Source organism: Lepidochelys kempii, chromosome 2 (genome assembly GCF_965140285.1).
Source record: "Lepidochelys kempii isolate rLepKem1 chromosome 2, rLepKem1.hap1, whole genome shotgun sequence".
NCBI classification, from domain to species: Eukaryota; Metazoa; Chordata; order Testudines; family Cheloniidae; genus Lepidochelys; species Lepidochelys kempii.
This window is the reverse complement of record NC_136381.1, coordinates 76499382-76512232: the sequence shown is the minus strand read 5'-3', so window position 1 is coordinate 76512232 and position 12851 is coordinate 76499382. Positions and strand designations below refer to the sequence as shown.

Genomic DNA, 12851 nt, shown 5'->3' with positions numbered 1-12851 from the left:
TGAGGCCAGGATTCCATCTCCTAGAGTGTAATTCAGGGGGTGGAGGCAGGACTCTCTCATCCAGTTCTTACTGTCTTTGTTCTCCTTGGTCTGACTGAGCCAATTTAGTGAGCCCCAAGACAAGATGTAATGCTTATTCATTGGGTTTAGTGTTTGTTAGCTGTGTTTGCAATTAATATTTAGCCTGTTAAGACATACTGGAAACATGCATGGTAATAGCAGTCTAAGTGCTGTAACTTGTTAAACTTTTTTTTTTATACCCGCAATTGCTAAGGCAATAGGCACTTGATAAAGACACAAAACCAATGGCATCTGAAATAAAGTATTTACCATCTTTAAGGACCATTCTATATTTCAGAGGACTCACCACTTTAGCAGCATTATGATGAAGTGCAAGCTATTTAGAAATTTGAACAACTAAATATTCCTATCAGCTTGAACTATCCCAGTTTTCAATGAGAAGTTATGAATATATATCTTTTAATTTCAGTTTGAGGTGAGATGACACAGCCTAATTACTACCATGTGCAGTTTATATATAACTAGGCAAATTTCTTCTTCCCTCACTCCCCTCTCCCCCAGGAAACCCCGAAAACCCACTCTCCCTGACCCAAAAGTAGCTTTAGTTTATGTAAAAATTTCGGATTTTGATTCTGGACAATAAATTTTTCTGTTTCACATCAGCTGTATTTTTTATCATTTCCTGTGTATGGTATAACTGTGCTTACAAAGCAAGCTGAACTATTTGGAGGGGACATTCTTCCAGGATGTTCATATCTGCATTCTAAGTTATAGGAGATTCTTGCACAAGAAATGTGACTTCATTCATTCATTTTCACTTTATCCAGAATTTGAAGTCATCAGACATGATGAGACTAAACTTAGGTCTATACTGCACCACAGCGCAGACTACAGTGGCATAAACTGCAGAGCACACTTAAGTGTTGTACTTTTAATGCCCTGCATGGATGCTGCTGGTGCAAACTAAAAATGTACTTAGTTCACATTGACACAGTCCTGTCTGAACAGGATCCTTTTAGATCATGCTAGCAGTGTCCCTGGGGGGCAGTTAGATCGCAACACTCTGGTGCACTCTGCAATTCGCACCACCTTGGTTCTCCGCACTGTGGCACAGTGTAGACAATCCCTGACAAGAGAGCAGTGAAGTTCTTGCACTCAAACAATTGAATAATTCGATTTTTCTAAGACCTAAATCACAAAAGAGATGTGAAGACACATTACAATAATCTCCCATCGCTAGAGAGCTTCAGAAAAGCAACTGTTCAAAGACAAGAAAAAATGAAGTCTTACAAACACTGACGTATGAAAAAAATCTCCAACTCTTCCTCAATCCCTCTTCCTACTCCACCTCCTACCCACACCCCCCCAAGTGAGTTTACTTTTAACAAAAATTTACAAAGGGAAAAGCAGCCAGTTTAAGACTTTCTTGAGGAGATTCAAATAGCCAACATTTTAAACCTAGGGCACCTGAAGACAGGCACCTATCTAAAAGTGGCTTGAATTTCAAAGGGGGCAGTGCACCTGCAGCTCCACATAGACTACCATGGGATTTGTGGATACTCAGCACCGTTTTTAGATCAGGCCAGTTTTAGGCTAACTTCAGGCACTAAGGTTTGTAAATGTTGGCAAACGTGTTTACAAGTTGTGAATATTTTCAGCGAAGCTCACTTTAAAAACCCAATGCAACCTGATAGAATTACCTGTCCAAGTTACAAAGTGTGTTAAACTTCAGAGGATGCAACAGGTTAGCGATCGGTTTTGCCTTTGGTTTCTCCTATTCTTAATTCAAAGATATCCTCTGTCAGATTCCCATAAGTGGCTTTGTTATCCAGGGTGTAGACAGAGGACCTGGAACAACAAGTCTTTCAGCCACTCATATAAATATCACACAAACTCTACTTTCTCACTTCACGGGACAAAGCTGTGGTCTCTGGTTCACCACTTCCTCCCTCCCATTCTAAGGCAATCCCCTCTGAGGTAGAAAACACTCTCTGTTACCAGTGAAGGAGTCAATCTTGTCTGCATTCTTTATAAGACATTGACTTTTGTGACTGTCATCTCTGTGACACCGCAAGCTAAAGCATGAGACCTCTAAAGAGATGCAGAAAGATCTAAGTGCAAAGTTGAACAGTATCTGTGCCTTCTCATTAACTATGAGGAACTCCTCCCATTACTTCTAAAAACAAGACACAAACAACAAATCAAGGGAGATGGGGCAGGGGGAAAGAAAGGGGTGAGAGAGATGTACTGGGGCATGAGGCCAATAATAATTTTATTTCCAAGAGCTCTCCCTGCTCCCAATAAGCTTCTAGTACCCTTCCAATAAGCAGGGCCCTGCCAAATTCACAGCCATGAAAAACACTTCACGGACCGTGAAATCTGGTCTCCCGCCAGTGAAATCTGGTCTTTTGTGTGCTTTTACTCTATACTGTACAGATTTTATAGGGGAGACCAGCATTTCTCAAATTGGGGGGCCTGACCCTAAAGGGAGTTGCAGGGGGTCAGAAAGTTACTTTAGGGGGTTCGCAGTATTGCCATGCTTACTTCTGAGTTGGGCAGCCAAAGAGCAGTGGCTGCTGGCTGTAGTAGCACAGACAGGGCTGGCAATACCATACCATGCCACCCTTAGTTCTGCGCTGCTGCCTTCAGAGAGGGGTGGCTGGAGAATGGCGGCTGCTGACTGAGGGCCCAGCTCTGCAGGCAGCAGCACAGAAGTAAGGGTGGCACTAACATACTTCTGCACTGCTGCTCCCGGCCAGCAGCCACCACTCTCCAGCTGCACAACTTTGAAGGCAGCGTCGCCACCAGCAGCAGTGCAGAAGCAAGGGTAGCAGTACCACAAGCCCCATAAAAAACCTTGCAACTTCCCCACAACTCCTTTTTCAGTCAGGACCCCTACAATTACAACACTGTGAAATTTCAAATTTAAATAGCTGAAATCCATGATTTTTTAAATCCTATGACTGTTAAATTGATCAAAATGGACTGTGAATTTGGTAGTCATAAAAGGTCAAGCCAACAATGATGGCAAGTCAACAAAGATGAAGAAGCTTGGGAGAGAATTATGAGATTATCAAGAGACATACTACATCTGGAATTGCTTCCAGCAACCTGACAATCTTAAGCACAACTGTCGGAGGCCATTTTAGCTGCTCCAAGCCACAGAAGGTGTAACTACGATACAAGTCGCATTAACATAGCGGCTTTCACATAAATATTGCAGTACCCTGTGATGTAACACTATAAAACTAATCAGCAGTTAAGGCAGAAAATCTTTTCTTCGCCCTACTTCTGACCATCAGGACAGAAGCTCTACAAAGTGATATAGGAAAGATACTAGATAATCAAGGGGCAGACTTACAAAAAGCTCTGGCTCCCATCACCTCAGGAATCTAATTAGGACAGGTAAGCAACAGGATGATTTCAGTGTGGATGAGCAGATAAAGTAAGATGAGATATTACTTAAGGATGTTGGTCCAGTCTCAAAGCCATAAAAGGACAACTTTTCAGTCAAATGAAAAACTTGTAATCAAATTATTTTACCAGATCATACGTCCCTCAATGTCACTTCATAGATGACACATTGAAAGTACCATAACTGCTGCAGCAGACACCCAAACATGAGCTGCCTTCCTATAAATCAAGGGAAAACCAATCACGCCTACATTTGTATTGGACCAAGAAAAAGCTATTGTTTTTGTACCTCCTGAGCCGCCTTCTCTAGACCCATCCCTCTCACTCAAGTTCTACCTCCTGAACTCTCCCTCTGTGACTGGCATAACAATACACCTTTTATGACCACCAGTTACTGGTCTCTGAAAATGCACTCCAAACCTTCAAAGAACAGCAATATCATTCCCAAATTCTTGTCCTATGTAGTAGCATTTTGCTTTAATAGCCATTCTATCAGGGGCATAACCTCTAATTTCCAGATTTTAATAGAAAATATTACGCTGACCTAGAGACTGTAGGTTAAAATACAAGTAAATAGTAATAAAAAGTTCCTTTTCTTTGAGATTTACAAATTTCTCATGTTACCTCTCTTTTTACAGGTCTGTTGCCCTTTCAGTCAACATTAACATGATGAACATTTATGGCTGAGACTACTTGGTGTATTTAATATTCCTTTTACTTTGGCCTTGATGTAGGTTCCACAAAATATAATCACAGGACTGAGCCTAGGTATTGCAAATGTCCTCCTACATTTTAATCATGTATTTTTTGACTCTCAAAGACACCCAACTGACATTAGATTGGACTCACTGAGCTTCCCCAAACTCTCACACACAAAAGAGCATGATCCAGTTTGTTTAAACCAGTAGAATACTGAAAGAAAAATAGTGAAAGAAGAAGAGCCAAAACTTTACCGTAACATCTAATAAGCAGAGATGTCTGGTTTCAGAGTACAAACCAAAGGCAATTTTAGTCTGTTGTAGCATTCTGCAGTTCTCCCTACCCTCAGGGCCAGAATCCGAATTTTTATGGGGGTAACGTTTTTCCAAGCTAGAAACTCCTGGAGCTAATCATTAACCTTGTAAACATCCCCTCACTTCTGCATTTTCCAGTTAATGATGGATTACTACTTACAGCCCAATAAATGAAGCAGACACAGACCCACAAGAGACACGCCGTTCCTGCCAGAGAGCATTCAAGATCTTTTTGTAAACCAAGGCGAACTGAAAGAGAGGGATTTCACACACCCCTGTCAAACTCCATCGCGGGCAAAGGCGTGGGGCCCCGGAGATGAGCGCAGGCCGCAAGGCATCGCTCTGGGACCCAAGTCACTGAGAGGACCCCTGGGCTCGTGAGGCTGGAGCCGCCGGAGAAGCGCTGGTCCAGAAGGCGGCGGGCTACGACTAGGTTCTGTCCGCAGCTCTGCCCGTGGCAAGCCGGGGGTCCCCGGGCACGCGTGCGCCCCGGGTCGGGCAGCCCCCTTCCCCCGGCTGTGGAGGGGGCCGCGCCGCGCCGCGCCGCGCGCTCGGGGGAGTCTCTCGGAGGAGCCATTCCCGCCCGCCGAGTCTGCAGAAGTTAATAGTTAATGGGCGGCTGCTGCTGCTCCCAGCCCTGCCCCCGCCGCCAGCCCGGCGCTTTACTCACCGCTGTCCAGCCGCACGAGCTGGGGCAGCCGGTAGGTGCTAACCAGCTGGTCCAAGGGGACGGCCACCGCGCTCCACTTCACATCCTTGAGGCTGGAGCCCAGCGAGGGGCCCGGGTCCATCTTCCCTTCCGCCTCCGGGCGCGGGGAGGGGGAGTCAGGCTGGCAGGCGGCGGCGGCGGCTCCTGCCCGGCGGGGTGCTGCAGCCAACAGGACGGAGCTCGCCTTGCTCAGCGGCGGCTGCAGCTGCTGCTGCCGCCGCCTCCGCCTCCGCCTCCACCTCCGCTTCCCCGGGACATGCTAGGCTTGGCGAAGCGCAAGGTGACACCCGCCCAGCGGCTGCGGCTGCTCCTCCGGCCCCCCGGGGCTGCTCCCCGCTCGGCTCGCAGCTGCGGCTGGCCCAGGAAACGCCATCCCAGCACTGACTAATCAACAGGGTGCGAGAGACGCCTGCGCAGCGGCTGCTCCTCCCCGCTCCCGAAAGGAAAGTGCCGGGCTGGCTCCCTCCTGGTCTCCCTGAACGGGGGAGGCTCTGGCACCGGAGCTCCGTGCACAGTCTGTCCCGCTCGCTCGCTCCCCCCTCTGACCGCTCCGGCGACCTGCAGCCGCCAGCCTGGAGCCGCTGCCCGGAGCCCCTAGCGGGCAGCCCCCGGGCGCTTAGCAAGCGCAGCTCCTGAGAGACATAAATAGAGCAGGACGCACATTTGACCGACAGTACCGCCCAGGGGTCCATGCCCAGCTTGGCCACTGACTTGCTTTGAGACACTGAACGTATCACTCTGCATCTCCCGTTCCCCGCCCGAGAAATGGGGGAACCTCCGTAATGCTCTTGGAGAGCCCTGTCTCAGGAGCGATACCTCCTGTTTACACAGCAGCAGAAGCCGTTGTGGTCTTAAACGGCCAAATAAAGGGTTGCTGTCCCAAGGGGTTACACATTTCTTCTTCCCAAAGTGGGATAAAGTGGTTTGCCTTACTGATCACTGCTTGATCACCTAAACTCCGCCTCTGAGTCTGCTCCAGGCTTTGAGGTTTGTTTGCGTAAGCTGTATTTCATCACCCATCTGCAAACGTCTATATCTAATCTCTATAGATGGCATTTTATAAAATGTTAAACCATATCCTACAAAAAAGACACTGGCTACTAAGACTCTCCAAACTTAATATTATTCTCCTATAGAACACTGAAGTCTTAAAGGGCACTTTGCTGTCTTTTCCACCAGCTAACAGTAAAATGTGCAAAGGGTTTGCATAATTATGCAAATTATGGGTTTGCATAATTTCAAAAGCAAATTCCACATCTGGAAAGATAATGCTACTAATTTTACAAAGTGTTTGTGCTTTAAAAATTGTTCAGAGTGCTATCCCGCAGTGAGTTTCCCAGAATTTTGGTGAGCAAAACTTCTTAAGCAGCAAAAAGAACACAGAATGACACAAAGTAAATTATATACAATATGTAATTTCCTTTACCATAAATTGTGTGTATTTTAAGCAAAACAACTCTCTGGGCTCTCTTCTCTTCACACATATGAGATTTCCATGTGTTATTTCCCTGTGCATGGAGGGAAGAGATCAGATCCCTTTGAATACACTTTGGGGTCTAAACTAAGTATTATTTATTATTATTATTATTTGTATTACTGTAGTGACTAAATGCATCCGATGAAGTGAGCTGTAGCTCACGAAAACTTATGCTCAAATAAATTTGTTAGTCTCTAAGGTGCCACAAGTACTCCTTTTCTTTTTGTAGTGACTAAGAGTCCCAGTCACAGACCAGGACCCCCTTGTGCTACATGCTGTACAAACACAGGTAGACAAATATTCGGCAGTTTCACTCCTCTTATCACTGCAATTCTGAGCTAGGAGTTTGCATTAAATCTCTCCACCATTTAATTCAGTGTTGGAGATTTTGCCTGTGGAATTCATATCACATTAGGAAAGATATCCAATTAAGCAACAGATCAGTTTTTCAGTTTTCACTTGTGACATTGTTTGAATATTTAGGGCATGAAAATGATTAGACCAGGAATTTCGACTTATGATTATTACATATGGGAATATTAAACATTTGTTTGGTTATAATGGCATGAAATTTATTTGTTCAATGATGTTTTTAAACCAACCATTACACTTCTTATCAGAAGGGATTTTGTTATGAAGTCTTTATCTTGGAGAACCAGTATTTTATGTAACATTGTGATTCTTTACAGTGAATGTAGGATGTGCAGATTGCTAGGCAGGGAGAACTGTTTTAAACCCATAAATAAAACAAATAAATCAATGGGGAAACTAACTCTAAGCCATTATATTCTATTGTGATGAGTTTACTGTGTTCACTTTGTTGTCAGAACTCTGATTTTATTAATTAGGTTGTGTGAATTGCATTACAGAAGTATCTGCTAACATTAGCATATTTAAGACTGTATCAGCAGTTCCATTATAACAGTATTTCTTCAGTGATTTACAATACGCTTATAAAAATCCACTTATAAGATCTCACTCCAGGAGTGATACAATCTAGTTATGATATTGACCCAGACTGTGGCTGGTCCCTGTGCTAGTGCACAAAAGGGTTGAGATGGCAAGGAGCCTTTTCCCTCCTTGTAGCCCTTCAGACATCCCACAAAGGGGCCAGATTTGCTAACTCTGCTACTGCCCCCTGAACAGCAAGCAACCTCAAAGGGGTGGGGAGGAGGAAGGACCATCCATGGATTTACCCCTTCCACTTGCTCTGAACAGCAAGATAAGTCAGCTGCAGAAAGAAGTACAAACTGCACAATCCTAAAGGCAGCAGTTGTGAGACCTGTTGTGCTACAGACAAATCTAGGTTAGATTGTTTGCTTCCCATAAGACAGTGTGGATCTGTACTCACTCCCCCAGCATGGGCCTGTGCCTCAATTGTTTGATCTGACCCTGTTTCTTCAGAGGTCTGATAGTGGAAAACCTTCTTTCTTTAATCTCAGTTATGGTACTCTCAGGTGTTACTTGTAACAATAAGAAAAGTTAATTTAATAAATTGGTTAGTCTCTAAGGTGCCACAAGTACTCCTTTTCTTTTTGCGAATACAGACTAACACGGCTGTTACTCTGAAACTTGTAACAATAGTAAGTATTAAAATATATTCAGACACAAGTGTGATTTTTAATGTGTCCCCTTAATAAATTAATGTTTGAAAAGTGCTTGGAAATCCTTGTGAAAATAACTGTTGAAATGGAAAGTGATATTATATTAGCTAAAAGCATTATTCTAACTTGGAAAGCAAAAGAATGGTTTGAACTTGCACGGGTGTAGCAAACTCAATGAATGTAGTCTATAAAATATAACATGTTATAAAATAATTTACAAGACCATGGTTAGACAGTCTGTTCACCGGGACCTGAAGAACCTTTCTAGCAAGAACTGTTTTTAAACATGGTGCTGACTAACATACTTTGAATTCCAGTGTAGATATGGCCTCAGAATATGGTTGAAAGCTTGCCTCCCTCAAACCTCATGCAAGTCATGTGTCGCTGTATTGGGAGAAATGTGTCTTTCTGCCTCATCTGTGGATAGTTATTGCTAATTTCTCTGAAGATTTGAGCAAACACAAAGCAGAAAACTGTATTCAGGTCCTCTTTATTTACATAGGTCTGCTTCAAACTAATTTTGAATGTCAGACATTTCCAAATTCCATTTTCTCTCCCACTGCTGCATTCGCCTATCTTCTAACTCCTGAAATCCTGATCTATTGTTATTGCTCAATTTTCACAGGATGCACATTTGATTTTTTAGAAGGTGACACATACATACTGACTAAAATTGGTTTATCTAGTTCTGGGCAAATAGACATCTTGAAGTTGATAAGGATTCAAAAAGTTCAGTCAGTTTTAAAAGTCTCTATGTTGGATTTCAAGGAGGTCATGGAACATGGCAGAGTGAACTCCTGAGTGTGCTGGGGCTATCTACCAACACCCACCCCCACCTACGGCTGGACACCATCCTTTTCCCCTCCAGAAGCCAAAAACTGTACACCTTAACCTGTGCTGGTACCCACGAGATCAACTCAAGTATCAATGGCAAGCTCCTCCTTGATCTGCAAATCCCAAAAGAAGAGAGACCCCCATCCCAGTAAAGATGTCCACCACTGAGGACAGTGAGAATGTGCTGACTCAAAAAGTGGCTGCAGACACTTTGGCAATTAAAGCTACAGTCAAATGCAGGACATGGCTGCCCAAATTGAGATATACCTCAGTGATATAAAATTAATTAAACCTAAATTGACTGATCTGGAAGGCAGATTATACAGAAATAATCTTAGAATCATAGGAGTTCCTTAGGGAGAAGAATGACAGAATCCTCTGGAATTTATCCCTAGACTTTAAACGGAAATTCTCAGTCTGCCTGCAGACTTTATACTTCACAATAGTACCTCAGAGTTAGGAACATCAGAGTTACAAACAGATAATTCAACCACACACCTCATACTGGAAGTATGTAATCAGGCAGCAGCAGAGACAAGCAAAAAAATACAATACAGTATTGTGTTAAATATAAACTACTAAAAAAAAATAAAGGGAAAACAGCATTTTTCTTCTGCATAGTAGTTTCAAAGCTGTATTAAGTCAATGTTCAGTTGTAAACTTTTGAAAGAACCACCATAACATTTTGTTCAGAGTTATGAACATTTCAGAGTTATGAACAACCTCCATTCCTGAGGTGTTCATAACTCTGATATTCTACTGTATGTTGAAAGAGCCCACAGGTCTCTGGCCTGCCCCTGAGGCTAACCCCAGAGCCCTGATAATCAAATTTCTGAGATTCACAACCAAAGAATCTGTCCTAGGCATGGGAACAGAAAAAGAAAGTTTCGCTGGGACAGTCCCCCATCTAAAATCAGCATTTTTTGGAATTTTGCAAGAGAAGTTGTGGAGCAGAGGGCAGTTTTTGTCAGGGCTAGGGCACTGGCAAAACAAAAGGGCCTAAAGGGTTAAATGAGGTTTCCTGCATTGTTTCATGTAATAGCTGGAAATGTGACCCATTCATTCTGAAAACCTCAGGAGCCAGAGAGCTTCATAAATAACTTATAAATGACTTTTGGTGTCTTTTGTTCCTGGTTACACCAATTGCTGGTATTTTGTTTGCCTAGGCATTCTTGCAGGCCTAACTCCCATTATATTGACAGCCCTCCAACTTTGCTCATAGCTGGATGTTGTGAAGTGGGACCCATATATATGTTGTGTTTTCTGTAGGGTGTTTTGAATTATGACAATTTTCCATGGACATGCATGGACTCTCTCACTGATGAATATGTAATGCTATGTATGAATATGTAATGTAACACCCCTGCTAACTGTGAATTGTTGTGTCTCTGATTGCTTAATGAGCTGTCTGATGCTGAGGGAGTAGAAACATACAACATGTCCCCCTAACTCCACATTCGTGAGCTACAGCAAATTCATTCTGAACCCTTTCTTAGCAAGCACCAGGTGGCTCTATGCAGGGAAGGTCAGCCTCTCTTAAGGTAGCCTGGCTGGAGTGAGTCAGGGGTATTTGCGCATTGTTGAGAACCCTGAGAACAGAAGGTGGTCTCCTCTGATTTGGACTGTGCCATGCCATTGCTGGTGGATACCTGAAGCATGGACCTAGAGACTATAGTAAGGGAAGTTACTCACAATCATTCTAGATTATCTCCTTGTATTGCTGCAAGACTGTAATGTAACCATCAAACGTGTTTAGCAGGCAAACTATGTGTCTGGGGGCATTGGTTTGGGGTAATAGTTTAGTGGTTGAAAATGGTTTGAAATATAGGGAATGGCAATGCCAGCAGAAAATTGCCACCACAAGGGAAAGCTGAATTTACAAGGACCTGCTGCTTGTAATTAGACACAGTGTCCCTGATCCAAAACCCTGCTGAGCCTACGCATCCTACACAATCTCAGAGATGGCTATAACCACCTTTGGGATACTTGCTACATTATGGACTTCAAATCTTCCCCACCCACCCCCTTTGTTGGGGATATTTCCCATGTGGGGTTGTTATTTATAACAATTTTTGGACCCCAGAGAGTAGTGATAGGCTACTCTGTCCCCGCAGAGTATGAAAAGGGTTTAGCTATGTATAGTTAGAGATGTTCTTTCAACGTGCATTGCCAAGTACACAAATGTTCATACGTTCCTGTAAATTATTTTGTTTTTTTCCTTTTTGTTATATTCTGTTTGGTTCCCTTGTGTCCCCCTTCCCATTATCTTGCTCCATCCATCTTTCTTCCCCTTTCCTCTCTCCTGATCTTCATACGCAGAAAAATTACATGACTGATTTACAGCAAGCCTCGCTAGGTGGCTGCATCTAATGTTGATGCCTTCCCCCAAATCTCCTGCACCTACACTATTTGGTAGCAATCTGACAAGTGGCGAGCATCTGGCAAGGTAATCCAAAATCTGTCTCACGGGAGTCTGCGAGGGGAGCAGGTGCGATGCAATAGAGCAAATGACACAAATATTCCATCATCCTCATTTGTAAGGTCACAGATGAGAAAAATGTTGGTCCTGAATTTCAATTTTATTTCCTGGCATGTAAAGAGACTCAACACACCAATTAAAAGAAAACAAGGGTACTCATTATTAGAGAGAGCAAAGGCAGACGTAGTGCTTTTGCTGGAGACACACTTGACCACAGATAGGGCTGTTATGGTAGAACATGACTGGGTAAAAGAAGTAGTGTCTTTCTGCTTGTCATTCACATCTAGAGGGGTAGCCATACTCTTCTATAAAGTACTGGCAGTAACAGTCTCTGAGTCAATTTTAGATAATCAGGGCAGATTTTTAATCCTGAAAGTAAACATAGGCTTCACTAAATTACATGGAGAACCCCATATCCCTATTGTAATTGCTGGGGATTTTAATGAAGTGCTTGATTCTTTTGTGGCTAAATCTTGTCCACGGAGCCATACACAAAAGAAAACTAGAATGGCCCTGGAATTAAAGTTCTGGGACTATGTGATATCTGGTGGTTCTGGTGCTTTGAAAGAGAATACGTTTCTTATCTTCTTGGTAAAATTCATCTGAATAATAGCCTGGCTCTGCCTCAGCGTTGTAACCTCTGCTCATATAAGGTGCCATAGAGCAGGGTTTCTCAACCTATAGGTCAGGACCCAAAATCGAGTTGCCAGAATCTTTCAAAGGGTTGCATGGCAGCTTCTGTGGCTCCTGTCCCATGGGGCTGGTTGGGCTCGCCTTCCTGCTCCAGGCACTGCAACTTCTGGGGTCCCAATGCCACTCAGGTTTGGTCCAGCCATCTTTATGACGGGAGTCTGGGTAGGCCAAATTTGGGAGAGTGGCACTGCAATCCCAGGAGCCAGGTCACAACTCTACTTGCACAAATTTGGTCCAGTCAGGAGGGTGGGGCCAAACCTGAGCGGCTCTGCAATCCTGGAGGTTGCAACTCCTGGAGCAGAGCGCCAAGCCCAGTCAGCCCCACAGCACAGGAGCTGTAGGAGCCACTACTAGGGAGTGAGTGCCAGGCAAGATGCAATCAAAACCACGCCAGGGTCTCTGCCCCCAGACTATTTACTGGGTTGCAACAATAAACTTTACAAATGGGTCCTGAGCCCATAAAAGTTGAGAACAAGTGCCATAGAGGGATCTGTGGAAATAATGTGGGCACACCTTGCCTTCTTCCATGTTGTCCTTTACGCTTTGAACAACCTTTCTAAGACAGTGTCTGACACCCCTTTCTCCATTCAAAGCCCTCCTTAAAACT

The 12851-nt window shown here is 43.9% G+C and overlaps 1 protein-coding gene across 4 annotated transcripts in view; it reads right to left on the bottom strand.

Annotated features, from left to right (window-relative positions):
* The window catches only part of GAREM1 (GRB2 associated regulator of MAPK1 subtype 1), a 123933-nt gene extending 118277 nt beyond the window's left edge, over positions 1-5656 (bottom strand). For 3 of the 4 annotated variants that reach the window (XM_073331292.2, XM_073331293.2, XM_073331294.2), the window contains exon 1: positions 5119-5656. In XM_073331292.2, the coding sequence (XP_073187393.1) occupies positions 5119-5239 (121 nt within the window). In that variant the 5' untranslated portion in view covers positions 5240-5656. Of the gene's footprint in view, positions 1-4608; positions 4698-5118 lie in introns of those variants that run through there. The other variant, XM_073331295.2, reaches the window with a different exon arrangement.
* Between the last annotated feature and the right edge of the window lie 7195 nt (positions 5657-12851).